The 18,255-nt window shown below is 36.7% G+C and overlaps 2 protein-coding genes across 2 annotated transcripts; both read right to left on the bottom strand.

Moving 5' to 3' along the window:
- Positions 1 to 280: 280 nt before the first annotated feature.
- On the bottom strand, positions 281 to 6,015 carry LOC113761527 (CTD nuclear envelope phosphatase 1 homolog). The gene is made up of 6 exons (XM_027304549.1): positions 5,424 to 6,015; positions 4,152 to 4,280; positions 3,940 to 4,060; positions 3,680 to 3,761; positions 932 to 1,085; positions 281 to 837 (listed from the first exon to the last, which is right to left on the bottom strand). Exons 1-6 carry the CDS (start codon positions 5,736 to 5,738, stop codon positions 682 to 684), a joined length of 957 nt encoding a protein of 318 aa, XP_027160350.1. The 5' UTR covers positions 5,739 to 6,015; the 3' UTR covers positions 281 to 681.
- A 3,037-nt stretch (positions 6,016 to 9,052) lies between these two features.
- LOC113754088 (serine/threonine-protein kinase PRP4 homolog) lies at positions 9,053 to 14,790 on the bottom strand. The gene is made up of 7 exons (XM_027298421.1): positions 14,445 to 14,790; positions 12,703 to 13,549; positions 12,127 to 12,406; positions 11,071 to 11,178; positions 10,674 to 10,952; positions 10,347 to 10,490; positions 9,053 to 9,558 (listed from the first exon to the last, which is right to left on the bottom strand). The coding sequence occupies exons 1-7, from the start codon at positions 14,761 to 14,763 to the stop codon at positions 9,364 to 9,366; spliced, it is 2,172 nt and encodes a 723-aa protein (XP_027154222.1). The 5' UTR covers positions 14,764 to 14,790; the 3' UTR covers positions 9,053 to 9,363.
- Between the last annotated feature and the right edge of the window lie 3,465 nt (positions 14,791 to 18,255).

Raw genomic sequence — 18,255 nt, 5'->3', positions numbered from 1 at the left:
CTAATGACACCAGTTTCTCGTCTGAAACTTTCTTTAAATCGATTTGATATCATCATTTCACAATTTGCCGATGTCCGGAAAATCTATCCTTACTCCTCTTGACTTAGTGAACAAGTTTTTAATCATGCAGCAAACATGGCATTCTTCAATGTCTACCTGACCTTTCCCATAAAGCGAACAGACGAGTTAGGCATACCAAAATCCATTGGATGCATCCTTCTATTACTAATCGAGTTGGCAAGCAGACAGATGATGAATTACATCTCTCTGCAAGACTAAGTGAGAATGCAACAATAATCTGGTTTCAACGGCACAAGCTAACTTGTACTAAATAAACAATTCTTGACAACTAAAAGTAGCATCCAATGGTAGGTTCTGTACAGAAGAATACTGCTAACATGCAAATAATTATTGGCTAGAATACAGTGTACAACATCTGACAAGTACATTAGATCCCACATGAATTGAAAGCTATGAACAGAGTTACACAAGAATCTTTAGTTTCCAGAATCGCAGTATGTGCATCATCCGTTGGAGACACCTCTGTGAAGCGGCTGTGAAAAATTCAAAGCTGCTGCTCTGCACAAAATGCTGCTATACAAAACTTCACTCTTCGTGGGAAGAGATGTTGCCCTTCTAAAAGATTTACTTTCCAGGTGCATCCAGGAATAATAAACTATCTCAATTTTTAACAATCCCTTCATAGTTTGCCCACCAAGATGCAGGGATCCCATGTCTTTGAAACCATTCAGGCATATGAAACCTTTCATACAGCACTGGCCTTACATCCTTCTGCTGAGAAAGGTGCTTGAGAAGTGGAAGGATAACTTCCAAAAGCTGATGAGCATGTGCATATTTAAATTAGCGTGAGTCTCACCCAGTGGACGTAGTTTGACAAAAGTTTTTATCCAATTACTGTAATCAATGGTACCTGTTCATCCTGCGGTTGCCCTGCTGAAAATGGAATGCATGGAATACCATTTAGTGGTTGCAACAAGAAACTGAATGGATTGTTATCAACGATAACCATTCGACACAAATCCTTTGATACACATGACAAATCCTTCACATGCTCTCTATATTCCCTGCAACATATCCAGCATCCAAAACATGAAAACACGATCAATCTTCAACATCAGCCAAAAAGCATGAATACACTATGGATCCTCAACAAGAAGATCCAAACTTTTAACCAACCAATATCCCGAATGTACTAGTAGCAATTCCCCCCATGTAAAGCATTTTCTTGTTGATAGAATACTTGCACCAAATAATAAATGAAATCAGAAAGCTACTAATATTCTTTTAATTTCTTAATAAAAGAGCATCTGAAGTCATTTGAGCATCAAGCAGAACATGAACGAGGACTCTCAAACTGGTCAACTTAGTCCAATACATTATTCATACAATGATGGTGGCACGGTAAGATAGATACCATCGAAATTTGCTTCAAGAACTTTTTTGAATAGTTGCGTTACCATGCCAAAAAATCTTAGCTAGAGAAAAATAATGACTGCCCCCAAAAACCATGCTCTATTTCTTGTCAACTATCGGCTTAGTGAACTTTGCTTAAGAATGTTGACCTGCAAAGAATAGTAACTTTCACCATCAGGCTTGCTCCATATCAAGATAGATCTTCCATATCTATCGACAAATCACTGACCTCTCAGTGCTCTGTGGATTCTCATTGGAGGAGACAATTACTACCCGAAAAACTAGAACTATCTAACACCCAAACACAAGTGCTAAAATAATATAAAATCAAAGAAGATAAAATAAAATTGACATAGCTTAATGTTACCTGATGTCATCCCTACATACGGCAGACTAATGAACTGTGAGCTAATTAAGATCCATACAAACTCAAAACATCATGTCTCTAGTATGTATTAACACACGTGACATGCGAGTGCCCACACAAGGATTTTAGCTCAAAATTCTTTAAATGGAAGGGGAGGGAGAAGTAACTGCAAATGCAATCAGACTCTTCATGTTTAATTGCTTTTACACAAAGTGCTTGAATATCCATTCCCCACACTTCAGAAATCAGGGAAATCTGAAATTTATAGCTCCAAGGAAACTCAGTCAACCCCCTCAAGTAGATGTGTATATGCATCAGAGCAGTGACAGTTTCTGAGCCACCATTATTACCATTTTTCTTTAGTTCAATATATAATCACCAAAATCTGCTCAATTCATAAAAAATTTGGGCTGACTTACAATATATCTTGACAACATGTTCTGGAAATAGCTCAGCTGCTTTGTCCTTGAATATTCCAGTTCCATCAAATTTTAAGAATGTAATATAAATCTCTAAATGATGATCAAAATTAACCTCACCAATACTAGAAAGTAATTATGCAATTAAACAGAAAACAAGAAATCTAAATAACAATAATCACGAAAACTATGGGGTCTGGTAATTGCAAAAACAGCTCGAAGCACAGGAACCATTCTTCCTACATGACCATTTTCCTGTAATTGTTCATCTCTTACAATGTCCACCAGACATTTTTATATCAATAAGGTCAAAGGACTTCAAAACAGAAAGAATACCGTTATCCCAACAATATACTAACTCCCAACAATTCACCAGTTAAACAAGCTCCAAAACAGAAAGAATACCTTATCCCAATTTGAGTGTTCTTTACCCTATATTTAACCACTGATCAATGAGTACATTATCCTAGTCACAGACCTATGGTTTACATGACATCTCTTAAAGAGAAAATCTGGTGCCAATATCAAACCGTAGATGCGAACTTTGATTCAAAATGTAAAGCTATTTTATCTTGGGCCCTCATCCACATTTGACCTATGGTTTACATGACATCTCTTACAGAGAAAATCTGGTACCAATATCAAACCGTAGATGCGAACTTTGATTCAAAATGTAAAGCTATTTTATCTTGGGCCCTCATCCACATTTGATGTGACTTTCCGAAGGAAAAGAAATAGTGCTAGGTCATCTTTGCCATGATATGTTAGCCCAATTAGGTCTTCTGTTAAATGGTTAACTTTCAATGTAACTCAACCTCATTATGAGCTATGCATCACAACAGCTACATCAAGCACCCATATGGAATTCATCCAAAAGCTCAAAGTGGAAGAGAACCTCTCTCCCAGAGAGTTAACAGTGAAGAACAGAAAACTTAATAACTAGTGGTCGAGGATTATAACCACAGCATTGATTCCACTAGTTAGAGAAGAAAACCAAGAGGAGTTCACCAAAGAGGTCCAAGATACACTGTTTCATGTTTCATGTTACATTACATATAAGAGTACTCGTTTTGTACTAAGCCTGGATGGATATCCCACAATATATAGCCAGATTTTTTTTTGGTCTCTTTTTTCTTTGCCAGCTAGATATGTGTTCTTAGCTTTAGTAATTTCTTTCTTCTTCATTTTCTTTTCCTCCAGTAAGTTTTAACTCTTTCTTCCCAGAAGAGTAAAAGTCTCTTATATTCCTTTTTTGATACTTCCAAACATATATACAGAAGTCAACTTGTTTTGATACTTCCAAACATATGTGCAGACATCAACTTGACTCTCAAGTATAACTAGTAGATTTAAGAACAATCAAAAGTTCTTCCCATATAAATTAATGTAACTTTAACCCGAGATAATATAATGAACATATTACCCAAGACACATCGAATGAGATCACTACTACACTTACGTGCTAATGGTTGACGGTCGATAAAGTCTGAGACTAAACCTATTTTCAGCATCTATTCTGTCTACAAGAGGCCTAGCATACCCTGCAAGGTGCAAGCACAAAGCACTGTTAATTTAAGCAACTATATATAAATGCAATCAACTACAACAATAAACCCCCCCCCCCCCCAAAAAAAATCCCAAAACATTAAAAAAAGGATTTAACTGGAAAAAGAGAGTAAAGCATAGAAAATCAAAGAAATTGCCCTGTATTGAACAAACCTTCAAGGCCAGCAGTAAATAATACAAGGTTGGCAAATTCACTGAGTTGTTTGAGAAATTCATGCAATCCAGGACGCTCAAACACCGTCACATAGTTAATCTTAGGCTTGCCTTCAATTTCCTTGAAATCAAAGCATAACCAAAATGAGATACATTCACCTCAGATATTTTGCTCTGAATTATTTTAGTGTGAATTGAACATGCATGATCACCTTATCGGAAGATACGCATTCCAGTTCAAACCAGTTTAACCCAGCCTCACTGGCTTGACTACGTATCATAGAAGGCAGACTAGATGTCTCATATGCACAAACTAGAGTTTCATCCAAGTCCAGAACCACCTGCAACCAGAAGTTCATAGCTTGAGCCGCCTAAGGTCCTTCGAAAGCAAGAAAAATCTAGGTAATTCACACAACCATTCAACAGCATTTCAAACACAATCAAATGACTCGTGGATTTAACACATCATTTAGCTAATTTCGGTTAATCCTGAATACCACCAACATCATGAAAATGACCTCACTTTTATCCTCCATGACGCGCAAATTTCTAATTCCAGCTTCAACTGGAATAATCTTTGACTCAGTTTTTCCTCGAACATCTATTCTTATTCAAATACAAGTCTCAAGAAGTCACAAATAGTGTACATAATTATTCAGACCAAGCTCAAAGTTCAATTCTCCTATCTTGGTTTCCAGCAACAAGAACAACTCATACATCCTCCCTTTTCTCGATATGTATATTCCCATAGCAACAATCTTAACATGGCGATTGAAATTTCTCAAAATAAGTACAGAAAACATATAGTAATACAGCATTTACCACGTCTCCCTATTGCACTTACTGAAAACAGCATCCATCACAACTGCACAGAAACTCTTACTGAAAGGCAAAGACTGTAAAGAAATATCTGCTAAGAAAGTCAACAACTCTACAGCAGACAACAGCACGAAAATATAAGGAGTAGAATTATTTATACCCTTTCAGGTTCCAGATTAGGGAAAATTTTATTTAAGAAAAAAAAATCTCAGGGCTGCTTTTTTCCAGCCCACAAAATCCAATCTTTGGTTTTACTTAGAAACAGCTCTCAAGAATAACTCTACTTTCACCCCATTTACGCAAGTGTTTCTACAAACTCCAAGCTTAAACACAAAGGCATCTCTTTCTCAATTCATGCATGTTTTGCCTCATCAGGATTATAAAAAGAGGTCAGCCGAAACAAATGATATATTTAAAAGATCCAGTAAGAACTCTGCAAAGTGTTAACTATTTCATCCCCAACACAATAAAAATATCATGCTCCAGAGTCCAGACCAACCAACAGTAATAACTAACTTCGCTCACACAAGAATTAGGCAAAATTACCATATAAATCCCCAGAGAAAGATCACACTAAAAATTCCTAAAACACCTATATATATATATATTCCATATTAAATGCATTAAGGTTCTCAAGTCACAAAATGGAACTAGTATGAATCTACCGTGAGCTTATCGAGAAGTCCACCATCAGAGGTGGCGCCGGATGTAATTTGAACGGCGGAAGAAAGGGGAGGAGGAGGATGCTCAGGCTCCTGTAACTCGACGACAGGTAAAGGCTTGAACTGAGGCGATGAAGAAGAGAGAAGAGAGGAGTGGCGCAGGCCAACGTAAGACAGGACCTGAGTCAGCGACGGCGTGCCTCTGATGATCTGAACGAAGATCTGGAAGAAGAAAGCCAGCCAGTTTAATAGTGCTCTCCAAACTTGTATAGTCTTCGGCGCGTAGACGTCGGCGGATTGAGCCAGCTCCGCCATCATACAAGGCTTTTGAATTTTGGCTCACTGATTTTTGTTCTTTTATATTTAGTATCTTATTTTTCTAGTTAAGTAGAAGCTTATATATGGGTCTTATAAGAAGTGTGGTGAGGAGTTTTGGGAATTCAGTCCATAATTTTCAGTGGTGGCGTAGGTGCCGACGGAGTTGTGGTCAAGGTGGTGCCTCGACGAAGTGGTTGTGGTGTTGATTGAGAGAGAGAAAAGGAAAAAAAGAAAGGGAAAATGGGAGAGTTAACGGCACGCGTTTGGGGAGGGTGTCTTGGGGGGATGAAAAAGGAAAAGGAACTTGGATGTTTCAGTTCTATACTTGTTCCAAATCTACACAGAAACTTCAAAAACCGACAACTTTTGAAGTCCTGCGAGGGACTTATCTACCCAAACATCCAACCCTCCAATTCGACGTGGGATAAAAAATCCCACAGAGTGCCCTGCTGCTAAGAGATAACTACCCCCAAGCCCCACAGCATGTTTCAGTTCTATACTAGTAGTAGTTGATTCATTTTACCACTCCACTACTTTTCTTGATTCTTTTTAAAATTTTCTTTCTTTTCTGTTCTTCAACTGCAATCCAGGTGATGAGCAGTTGGTTAGTTTTGAATCCTTAAACATCCTCGAAATTGTGTTCGTGTTTTGCTTGATTAAATTTGAGTTCTTGTCCAATCAAATTCCAGTATGTCTATGTTTTAATAGGATGACTTTTACATTGTGTTAGGATTTATATTTAATTATTTGAATGAATTTAACTCTCCTGAATTACACTAGTCAAATTTGACTTGAATTACGAATAATTTCGACCCTGTTTCACGTTTATGCTATTAATTTGCACTACTATTTCACGTTGATTTCAAATTGCCCGCTTTGTTTAGTCACACGTGCAAGTGAAGAATTTTCATTGCTGATTTCTTCTAAAATTAGCACTCAAGTGATACTTTTCTTCTTAGTAGACAGATTGTTTGGTTGTTTGACAAGGACCAAGCATATGGAATTTTAATAGAAGTTGGAAAAGTATAGCATATGGAATTATGATCCTGTTTCGTCCCTTTCCCCATTGAAAAGAAAAGGGGGTTTTTTTTTTCTTTTTGTCCGATAAACAATTGAAAAGGGGTCTAGATGTTAAGTAAATTACTTTGAGTTAAGGAACTAAAAACGAAAATACAAAGTAATTGTAGCCCCGCACCTTTCAATTGGAACTGATTAGAAAAAAAGAAAAGGACAAAATATTTTCAGAATCAGGAAAAAAATCATTTGAGCTCACGCGCTTCACTATAAAAAAGAGGCGTCTGAGAAAAAGTTAAAAAAAGGCGGAGTCAGGGACTGCATCCGCCAATAAGAGGAGAAGAGAAGGGACAATCTTTCCATCGTTGGAGGGTTTTGTCCCTGCCTCCTCCCATAACCGATGCTATTTCAGAATTTTAAAGATCCCGCAGCCCCCAAAAAACAGGCACTACTATCGTTTACTTGCCTCAGGATGCAACCCGGTAAATAAAACACAACTCTTGTTTCTTGATCAGCTGCTGCATACTTGGGTTGGGCCCAGTCATTTCAGCATTCACTATCCAGCATTTACTTACTGCTTCTGATATATGCAGCCTTTTTTCTCTGACAATTTGCTTCGTTTTCTGTTCTTCTTTTACGGCAAACTTGTTTGATGGGGGCTTCCCGGAAGAAGAAAAACTAGTACTAGGCTACTAGCACTAGCAGTCGTTGTTACAATTGTAGGTCAAAAAAGAAGACTGTCTGCTTGCTAGTAGCACAAATACTTTCCTCTAATTACAAGTCTATTTATCCGGCTTACTTACAATTGTCGAGGATCTTGTACAACAATTTTTTTTAAAATGGCGAGCCAAGTGCCTAGCTTCAACCCTTAATCATGTAATTGCACTATTTTTTTTTCTTCTTCTTATTTATATGAGCAGCAATTGTACTTTGTAGCTTGAAGAAGAAATAAAACTTATTTTCATTTCTAGAAACTGTGAAATTTGTAATATTTTAAGTTCTCAGCACTACTGTGCGCTAATGCAAAAATGTGGTCAAACTATGGAATCGCACGTAGTCAACACTTCAATGTGCACCAATTCTAAAAAACAGTTACGTTAAAGCGTGCCCATCATATGGTAATTTCTGTAGTGTATTCTTGCACCAATTACTTCTTGTTTGTCTTTAATTACTTTTAACTCCTCTATCACACAATTTTTTTTTCCCTTAAGTAGAAAAAAGGTGAGATTTAGGAAGTGAGGAGAAAGAAGGGGGATTAACTCTATTTAGAATTGAAAGATGGACAAAACTACTAAATACTCGAATTGAACTCAGTTGGATAAGAGTTCATTCAAATTTGATTCGCCAACTAGTCAAAGATAAATTTGAACATAATTTTATATTCTATCAACTTTCAAGGTCGATTCCAGCTTAGTTTGATTAGTATTAAATTGGATATTATATTGTAAAAATTTCAATCAACTAGAACTTAATTCAAGTTTGACTCGATAAAAATTCGTTCGAGCTAGATTCAATAAATAAAGAAACCAAGCTTAAACAGAGTTTCATATTCATTAAAATAATCAAACAAATTTAAACACTAAAATGTTTGACTTAATTAGACCAGTTTACACCCCTAACTCTATTGCACAATCTTAACTGATCAGTTGTTCGTTGTCTGTGGTACGGGAGAGGGAGTGTAAGCAAGAGGTCTCGGGCCCGAATCCTCCCGCTTACACTAAAAAAAAAACAAAAAAAAAGGGGGGAGAGTTGGGTTGGGTGGTACGGGGGGAGGGAGTGTAAGTAAGAGGTCTCGGGTTTGAGTCTTCCTGCTTACACTAAAAAAAAAAAAAAATTTAAAGTCTGTGGTAAAATAACTGAAACAGTTTTGGAAAGTAACACTACAGGGTCATATGATTATATTTGTCAATTAGAAACCTATTCTAATTTTGTAATAGCATGTTTACTTTTTATCCATTTTAATTGGTTGGGATAATAATTGCGTGATTAGGAGAACCTTGACCCTCAAGTGCCCCCTATTTTCTTTTAAAGTTTGAAGCCGACTCCAAAAAAAAAAAAAAAAAGGCAGCGTTGACTTTTACCAAACTTGGAATATGTGATCATGAATAGGAATGTTCAATTCAAATTTCAAAGAAAGGTTCCGAAAATCATTGGAGATATGAATAATAATTCTACGTCCTTGGTACGGCTGCCTGGTACTGCAAACTTCAGATTCGACAACTAATCCAACAAAAAAGTGGGAATTCAGTTGCCAATGCCATTCAATCCAGCGCACTCTTATTTGCTGAAGATATAGTATATAAATCTAATAAGCTGTGGATGAATACATTATGAACATCAAAATCCTTTGTAGCTTTGACAGTATGATCTATGCATGAGAAACTACAGGATCTAAAAAAGAATAATATCAACACCTTGCCGTTCCCCAAAAGCAATTCCCTGCCGCCTTTTTAAGCAAAAACTCCCAAGGAACCAAGCAAAACCACTTATGTCCAACACCCGCTATACAAATTGGAAATGCAACCACATATTTACGGACCCAATCAGAGTAAGTGAAGTGAGCCTTTTGTGCTGAGTAAAGATACAAGCAAGAGATAAATGACCAACTATTTCAGGACTCCGGACAGGATAACAAGTCTTGAGACAGCCAGGGGTGGCCCAATGCTTCCCTTGCTGTTGGCCTCCTCTCAGGATTAATCTCAAGCAATTTGCTTATGAAATTTAAAAATAGAGGATCAGAAATTTGCAGATGATGCTCCAATGACGATGACTCCTCAGCAATTATGTATTCCAATTGATTAGTCTCCTACGACCACGTCAATATGCAAAGTCACAACAAGTTTTAGAAGAAAGTTAGGGGAAAAATGAATAATCAATAACCCCATGTTTCAAGCAATCCTATTTGTCAATGACGGATAATAGAAGTCTTTGACCACATATCGTTCATCAAAGACTTCTATGGTCAAAGACTTCTATGATCCACCATTGACCAACTGATAGGACTGAAAACATGCTTTGAACCATCCTTTTAATTTGTTGTCTCCACATTGAGTGACCACCCTTACTTGTGTTAACTGGGTTCCTAAGATGGGAGAAGATGGAATAAAATCTATGTTCTTGTAGGTCAATACCTAAACGACTTTACTGCACCACAAACTATATGCAGCTTTGTTTCTTTTCCGTGTAACTGTTATGTTGTCCTGTACAAGCCACAAGTTTGACATGGAACTTGACCTCATCATACCTAGGCTTCTCTATACCTGAAAAGTATAAAGCCCTTTTTTTTAAAAAAAAAAAAAAAGAACCACTTTTCTAATAGGTACAAAGATTTGCATCTCAAAGACTTCTTGGATCACAATCTAGCGCAAACAGATGATGTTTCATAAAGTTCCTCTCAAACTGAAAGAATGAGGATGTATTAGCTGTTCTAAGGCCTCTTCCTCCACGCCTAGATTAAGGGGCACTAGTCTAACAGGCCTAATCTAGAAAACTGGACAAAGTTCAGTGAGACTATAAACTTCAATAATTTCCAAATCTGCTATAAAAGGGTAACACATGACACTGTAGATGGAGATAGCATTGCAAGTAACAAACCTCATTTATATAGTAAAGGTCATATTCTTTCGTAAAATATTTGTGTGTCTCCTGTCCCCGCTGTAACATGTTGATGTCAATAGGCCCAAGCACTGTTATAATACGTGCAAGCAACAATGCTAATGCTTCATTGGGGAAAAGCACCTGGGAAAACAGTTATGCTGTGAGGAACAAGTGCACAAAACACAATCCAATTTTCAGTCAGAAGGAAAAGAATTCGAAAGTTTCAGAATAAAGTAAAAGAAATTTCTTTGCTGACCCACTCTGAGCATACCACATAATGTACAAAATGCAGCCAAACAGATAAAATAAGAATCAAACAAATACCTCCCCAGAATATAACTCGGCCAGTATGCAACCAAGTGACCAAAGATCAATCTTCTGGTCATATGATAGCCCCAGGATGACTTCAGGAGCCCTATAAGAACGAGACTGAACATAGAGGGATAAGTTATCCGTCTGAAAGCAACTGCTTCCAAGATCAATGACTTTTATCTCACATCTTCGATAACTTTTAATAAGAATATTTTCAGGCTTCAGATCACAGTGGATTACTCCCAAGCCATGCAAATACTCTAATGCCACCAAACATTGCCGAGCAATGCCCTGTAAAAATTGGAAAATATTCATTTTGGGATTTCTCCAACTCAGCTTGAAAATATCCTCTGCAAAGAAGTTCACTGATTGTTGAATCAGTTCAAATTATAGCTCTAATAAAACCAACCTGCAGCCTGCTCAATGTAAAATATGCCTCTCCACCAGATTCTCGGTTAAATTTCTGGAACTCGTACAAGTTTGCTCGTAGTAGTTCACATACAATGAATAGATGTTCCTATAGGTAATCACAAAGAGGATAACAAGAACCATTGAGATAGCTCCATTTAAAATGAATGATAGATGTATTTTCAAATTTAGCTAAATGCATGACTAACAGTGCGTAGTAGGAAAAAAAGAGCAGTAAAGACCTGTTTTGGGCATTGAAAGAGCTTAACTAAACTAGCCAAAAGGAAGTACTATCTGCGCTCTTGATTATGATTTAATAACAAAAGCTGAACAGCTTATCGGAAAACCCCATTCTTTAGGTAACTTATTGTCCCTTTTTGCACTAAATTAATAGTTGACATCTAACCCCTTGAGAGACTTTTCAGAAGACAAGTTCTTAAATGTGATAGCCCTTTGGTAGTATGATGGAGCATAAACTGCTTCCATAAAGTCAGAACATAAAAAATCTCAACTTTTAAAGAAAGATCCAACTATGAAAATCAAGATTACCAACTGCGATGTTACCAGATGATTAATTATCAGAAGTCTTTCATTTATGACCTCAAAAAATCCAAATAGGTTTTCAGCATATAATGCTGGAGGAAGTCTACCTATTTAAGAAAGACAAACAGATAAGGTGAAGCAGATCAACTGGACAAAGATGTTAAATCATGTCTGCAAGCACTACACAATCATTTTGTTTATCTCTGGAGGTAGGAAAAAAGTGAACAACTCATAACACTTGTGTTTAGCGATTTTGAAATATAAATGTTGAACTGTAAGGGAAAACTTCTTTATTTGACCACATAAAAGGCAAAATACATGCAGAAAATCCCTCTTATGAGTATCTAAGAATAGATGAAAACTCATACTGATTTATCACTACGGAGATGAGTAAAGGAAAGGGAGAGACATTTTTGTTAATCTGCCATGCCTTATCAGAGAAAAACTGCTAGTAAATAAATCTAACAAGATTCTCAGAAAGTAAGAATACTGAGAAACTGTCCTTGATGCACACCTGATGGTAGAAGTAATCATAAAGGCGCAATATATGGTGCTCATCACCAGGATCGTGCTTGTTTACAAACTTCAGAAGTTTAATTTCATCTAAGCTCTGATCAAAGAAGTCCTTATCATTTTTTATGATCTTCAAGCAAACATCCATTCCAGTATGAAGATCATGTGCCTGAGCAACTTTACTGAAAGCGGCTGAACCAAGGTACTCAGTGATATAATATCTACCAGCTACAATACTATTTAGAACAATGGGAAAGTCCTTGTTTTCTTCGAATCCAGTCCTGTGGATGGCATAACAAATGAGTACTACTGTTTGCTACAATTCAACCCTGCACAAGACAAACTATAACAACCATTACAGGACCAGGAAACTAAGATTAGAAAAATCGATTCAATTAAGGACTAATACAGAATCCAAGTGCTTTTTGCACTAGCTGAATAAGTCTACATTATGTCATTTCTCACATCGGATTAGCACTTCATCATCAAAGTGAGAAACACAGAGGATGCAAGCTCAGCATCAACATCTGGGGACAAAGACAAAATCTAGAAAAAAGACAATGAAGGACTTACAAACCTGTTTTTCCTGTGTATGATTCTCAGACTGAATACTTCATAATCATCTTCCTTAGTCTCATACATCAGAAGCTCATCAGAAGGGGTGCCAACCTCTTCATCAGCTGAGGGATCAGGGTCACAGATTTTTCCATCCATTTCATGATTCCTAGATTCGATTTCACCCAGGTGGTAATCTTCCTCAATGATGTGAGTTTGAAAGTCATCACTACTTTTCAGTTCTCCAACCCAGCCATTCATAGGGCTACTCTTCACAGAATAGTTTGTATTATTCTTGACAGAACAGTTTGCATCACATCCAATAGATGCCTCCTGACTAGGACTAAGATTTAGAATTCCAAAATCTGCAGGATCCTCAATATGATTTATCCCTGCTCCACCACAGCAAGCACAGAGCGTGCCTGAACATTGATAACCCGTGCAACCTTCCTCTCCCTTCTTAAAATTTTCTTCAAGTTGTATATTTCTTTCCAAATCATAATAATCTTTAATAACCTCACTTTGTCCACTCTCCTTTGAGTTTATTGGCCATTGTCTATCATAGTAATGAGTGCTACTTTCAGATTGAAACCCTTCAGATATATGGTTCAGACAAAGCTCATTCTCCCCGTGCTTCCCTGTCTCTACAGTCATGACAAACTTATCCTCGCTTGGGTCAGCATCAAAGTCTGAGATCCCAAAGAGGGGAGGCATAGCATAGTCTTCATCTTTCTCTTTGTACCAGTATAAGTCATTTTGCATATCAAACTCATGATAATCTCGTGCAGTACCAAATTGAGACATCCCATCAGATGAAGCTTGAGAACTCGGCCTTGTGGTAGTATGAATCCCGTATGGATTTGTGAAGTCTGCAAAAGGAAAAAAGCATGCATCAGATACGATCTCCAAATATTCACCATTTCTACCTTTACATCCACACCCCTTCCCAAAAGAAAAAGGAACCACCATTTCTTAGGAAAGAATAGCAATAGTCACAGGTTTTTGGTGTTCAGGGCTCATGAGACCTCTGACTTGCATGCTAATATAAAGCTCGGGTCAACATACAAATGCCAGGGAACAAAATGCTGATTTAGAAAAGGAAAAAATAGACACCAGCTACATAATGCTGCATTAATTGCACTGGATAGCCAAGCAGAACTGGAGAAAAATTTTTAAACTTAAAGGAGGAGTTCAGTGGATGTTGCGAAGTTATAAGAGGAAACACAAGCAAGAAAATACTCCCTCTCATGTAGTAATGAAAAATCAAATTGGGAATTTACCTAAAGTCCTTGATTAGACTGCAGAAACGCATGATTTCATTGCCTAATTTGGTATGCTTTTGCTTTAATGACTACAGTCTACAGTACATAATTGACAGAGCAAGACATAAATTTTTCTACAGACTTAGTTCAGCGAGAGAGGAGGAGAGGGAAAGAGAGAAACTCCGAAATGCAGAGGGAACAAAGCAAGGAGCAATCTAGCTGTCAACTACTGAACAAAAACTATTCTTCAATCAATTAATGGAGAAAACAAGAACAAGAATATTACAAGCTAATAATCGATTTAAAAGCAAACTAAATTGCACAAAAAAAGACAAAATTCTCCCAAAGATCCCAGTTCCCAAATAAAACAGACAACACATATCAAGATAAAAAGAGAAACAATAAAATTATACATGGCAAAATTAACAAGAACTTTATAATAAGTCAAAGAAAGGAAAATCCACAAGATCACTGGCAGCAGTTAAAAAATTAGAATCACGACCTGAAGAACACAATTCAGTAGTAGAAGAAGCCAAGCTGACAAACTCCTCATCATCAGAAGAAGAAGAAGGAGAACTCAGCTGATGACCACCACCATCATCAGCATCGCCTCCACCAGGGACCAGAGGCAACCACCTAGCTGCGGGGGCCGGAATTTTAACCGGGGGAAGTGGAGGCACCATTGGGAACAAAAATCTCTGAAAATCCGAGGATCCCAGTTGGGATTTGTCACAAATATCCTCCATAAGAGCTGATTCAGACTCTGAAAATCCATTTTTCCTCAAGAATTCAACCACAGCTTCAATGTCAGAAACTGCCATACCAGTAGAACTAAAATTTAAACAAAAGGGAATAAAAAAGGGACAAAACTAAAAAAAATTAAACTGCTGCTAATAGTAATCCGAGGTGATATAGTAGCTTTTCCGTTGGCAGTGGGAAAGCAAATGAGAATGCATGGGAATTGCGTGAAGGAGTGAGGAGTAAAGACTCAAAAGCTGAAGGCGGTCGGGATTCATCTGTTTGGGTTTGATTCTGCTGTAAATGGCTTTAAACTGGAGCAGAAGAGTTGAGTTAGAGTGGAAAGCCAGAAAAGGAGGATTTGTGATTTATCAATCTAATGATATCCTGGACCTGGTACCAACTTTGAAAAGTAAAGTAAGATGATGGAGATTTCGGTCCTGTCCTGTGGGTCCCGGGTGCAGTGAAACAGGAAGAACTTGTGTTTGACATTTGGAATTTTGATCTATTCTAGGTTGTCTTTTCCTCTTATTTTTCGCTTGTTGATTTCTTATGTAGTACTACTATACTAGTTTTTTCTTCTTTTTTTTTAAAAATTTATTTTTCTTTTTCAAGAAAGAAAAAGAAAAAAGCGGGAAACGAATGAAATATGTAAGGAAAAACGTACTACTACTACTTCTTCTACGGATAAAAGAATGAAGGAGAAAAGTTTTTCTAGGATTTCATAATTGGCTTTCTTTGGATTGCAATTTTTCTTATGTTTTTTCTCTTTCGTGAACATATTTTTTAATCACCTTTTTATTTCACACATATCAAATTACTACAATAAATTTTTTCTAAAAAAAAAATGCAATGCAAATTACTTTTTACTACCAGTATTGTACAATTTGTACTCCCACCATCCCAAATCATTTATCTGACGTGCCCAAAAAAGGAGGGAAGAAAGGAAGAGGGCGGTGGGGGCTTCTGATCTGACTCGTGAGGATGGTTAATAGTAGCTTAATATAGTACAGGGTATTGGTGGTGGATGCCATGATCTGTTTGTTCAAATCTGTGATCACAATGCTATAAATGGATGGAACGCTGAACAAGAAAGAATCCCAGGCCACAAAAGTCAGACGTCTTTTAGTAGTTGCGGATTTGATTTCGGAGTGCATTATTTTATTTTGGATCCTTCCGGGTTGTTCTCCTCTGTGCAAAAGTACGTCTTCGTTTTGATGAATAGTTGCATTCGCCAATTTGGTGGGCACACCGCCAATGCATTAAAATTTGATTGGAGTAAAGCAAGTTGTCATGCTAAAGTGGCTCTATTTAAAAATTTTAAATCGGCGTGCAGTGCACTTCGTTAGATCTGATAGGTGCTTCAGTCCCTTCCGCGTTACCTTTGGACCTCTTCTCCCTCTTTTCTAGTGTAGAATAATCTGTAGTATTGATAAAAAAAAAAAAAGAAAGATATGCATAGTTATAACTTGGAAAATTTTGTGGAATCTTGTGGTTTTCTAGAATTGTATAATTTTCACCATTTTTTTTTTCTGGAAGGACAACACTCCGTAAAGAACATGATAAAAACTAGAAAAAGAAAGAATCAATAGGTCACCATCATCATTTTGTACCCGATTTCGGCTTCGAATTGCATTTGCAACATTCACAAAGCTTTTATATAACTCATCACGCAACATGTTATGATAAAGAATTCATTGCATTTGACAACCTACTAGTTTTTCCACACGACTTGATTTCTAATTTTTGTTTGCGTTGTTTTTTCCCCTTTTTCACTCGTTGATTGATTCTTCATACTTTAGCCAACTGAAGAATTAATTAACGAATGAATGAATGTAAAGTAGTGGATGAATACCTTGCGGGATAAACATAACGATCATCAGTTCACATCAATTCTGTTCAAGTTGAAGAACATAAATTAAAGAAAATACTTTAGTCATAACATCATCATATACGATAAGAATCAAAACCCACCACAGCATATTCCATCCAAATATTTGTCAGAAGTTGTTGGAGATGAACATGGAATTGGAAATTGGTGCATGGAATTGGAATTGGAAATCGTTGCAGACAAAAAAAAAGAACATGGAATTGGAAATTGGTGTATAATTAAAATTTAAAAAAAAACACGGGAATATGATTGTGATCAATGTCTTTAATTAAAACTTTAACTCGCCACCACAAGTTGAAAAATGTGGCCGAGATGGAGGATCATCACCTCACAATTTACTGTTGCACCTTACTTTTCACGGGGGGCAATGAATAATTAACAAGACCCACCCCAACAAATACCATCATTATTACCATAGCGTGGGCAAACCATCCTTTTCACTTTAAAGCTTCTTTTTTTTTTTGGTGTGTGTGCCCACAGTAAAGGATGTAATTATGCTGAGAGATCGCTATTTTTATGTTACTACTTCTGGCTTTTGAGATTTGAAACTTAAAATCTTGCGAGCTTCGTATCTTTTAGCTTTAACGGCATAAATGAGATATACAAAAGGGAAAAGAGGACAGGAAGCTCAATTGTGGGGGCAAAAGTAGAAATTATTAAAGTTAACATAGACGAATCTGCAATTCTGCATGAAAGATGAATTTGCAGGTTTTGATATCTTGCTTACACATATGACGTGATTAGACCAATTACACACCCACCTCCCCCTTCTTTTCTTTTCTTTTTTTTTAAGTGAAAGGTGTTAAATTTAAGATCTTCTACTTACAATTCTCCTGATTTTATCATTCAATCCAACCTTTCTCTCCCATCTCTCTTCTTCTTTTTCATTTTTTTTTTGTTTTTTTAAGAGTTAAATTTTTTACTTTTAGCATCTAGAAAATCATTTTGCCAAGTAGGTCAAACAGATAAATATCTCTTTTTTTCTTTTTCAAAATAAATAGATAAATATTAAGTATCCTCCGGTATTTATTTAGGTCAGGGAAACAAATAAAATAAAATAAACGGGAAATGATCAAAATTACGCAAGGCCTTCCAAGTCAATTCCGGCATCCACTAAAATGATTAAAGAAGAGAACTGGAGGGAACCAAAAAAAAAAAATCAGCAGGTAGTAAGATGCTTCCGGTTGATATTGCCGTTAGTTGAAAACAAAAAAAAAAAGTAAGATGAAGCGCGGGAGGCATTTCCTGGTCAATCGGTTTCGAGCGGTATATTGAATTGTTCTTGGCCGAGACTTTTATTTCAAGTTAGAGAAAGGAGCTCCAATCATTTTGGAATATATCCGAGCCCAGCTGTAAATGCAGCCTTTTTGTGTCCTATATATATAGTCATTGGGAATAAAGAGATGATATACAGTAGTATTATAATGACATCCCAAAAGATTATTAGAGAAGAATTGCCTCTAGTTTTTGGGTATATTGTCCCATTATTTCGTGGAAGATGGAAAACCCAAAATGTATATATATAAAAGAAATTTTCTTGACTAATTATTAATAACAAAAATGTCAAACAACCAATCCAATCAAATAAATTAAAGAGCACCAAATGGTTGGATTGGCCACCATAAATTAGGTGGTGATAGATACAATTATAGGGCATCGAGTAGACTATGGATTAGGTCCACGA

This window comes from Coffea eugenioides, chromosome 2, assembly GCF_003713205.1.
Source record: "Coffea eugenioides isolate CCC68of chromosome 2, Ceug_1.0, whole genome shotgun sequence".
In the NCBI taxonomy this organism is placed as follows: Eukaryota; Viridiplantae; Streptophyta; class Magnoliopsida; order Gentianales; family Rubiaceae; genus Coffea; species Coffea eugenioides.
The sequence above is the reverse complement of the archived record's forward strand: the minus strand, read 5'-3'. Positions and strand labels throughout refer to the sequence as shown.

Bases quoted from the DNA above. Each gene is read 5' to 3' on its own strand.
- LOC113761527 (XM_027304549.1), bottom strand. From the start codon at position 5,738: ATGATGGCGGAGCTGGCTCAATCCGCCGACGTCTACGCGCCGAAGACT. The intron at 3,762-3,939 runs GTTTGTTCAATA...TGCACCTTGCAG, and splicing joins ATTTACTGCTGGCCTTGAAG to GGTATGCTAGGCCTCTTGTA. The intron at 1,086-3,679 runs GTAAGTGTAGTA...GATATGTTGCAG, and splicing joins CGACCGTCAACCATTAGCAC to GGAATATAGAGAGCATGTGA.
- LOC113754088 (XM_027298421.1), bottom strand. From the start codon at position 14,763: ATGGCAGTTTCTGACATTGAAGCTGTGGTTGAATTCTTGAGGAAAAAT. The intron at 12,407-12,702 runs GTTTGTAAGTCC...TGCCATCCACAG, and splicing joins ATCATACACAGGAAAAACAG to GACTGGATTCGAAGAAAACA. The intron at 10,491-10,673 runs GTATTTGTTTGA...CTGTTTTCCCAG, and splicing joins CCGAGTTATATTCTGGGGAG to GTGCTTTTCCCCAATGAAGC.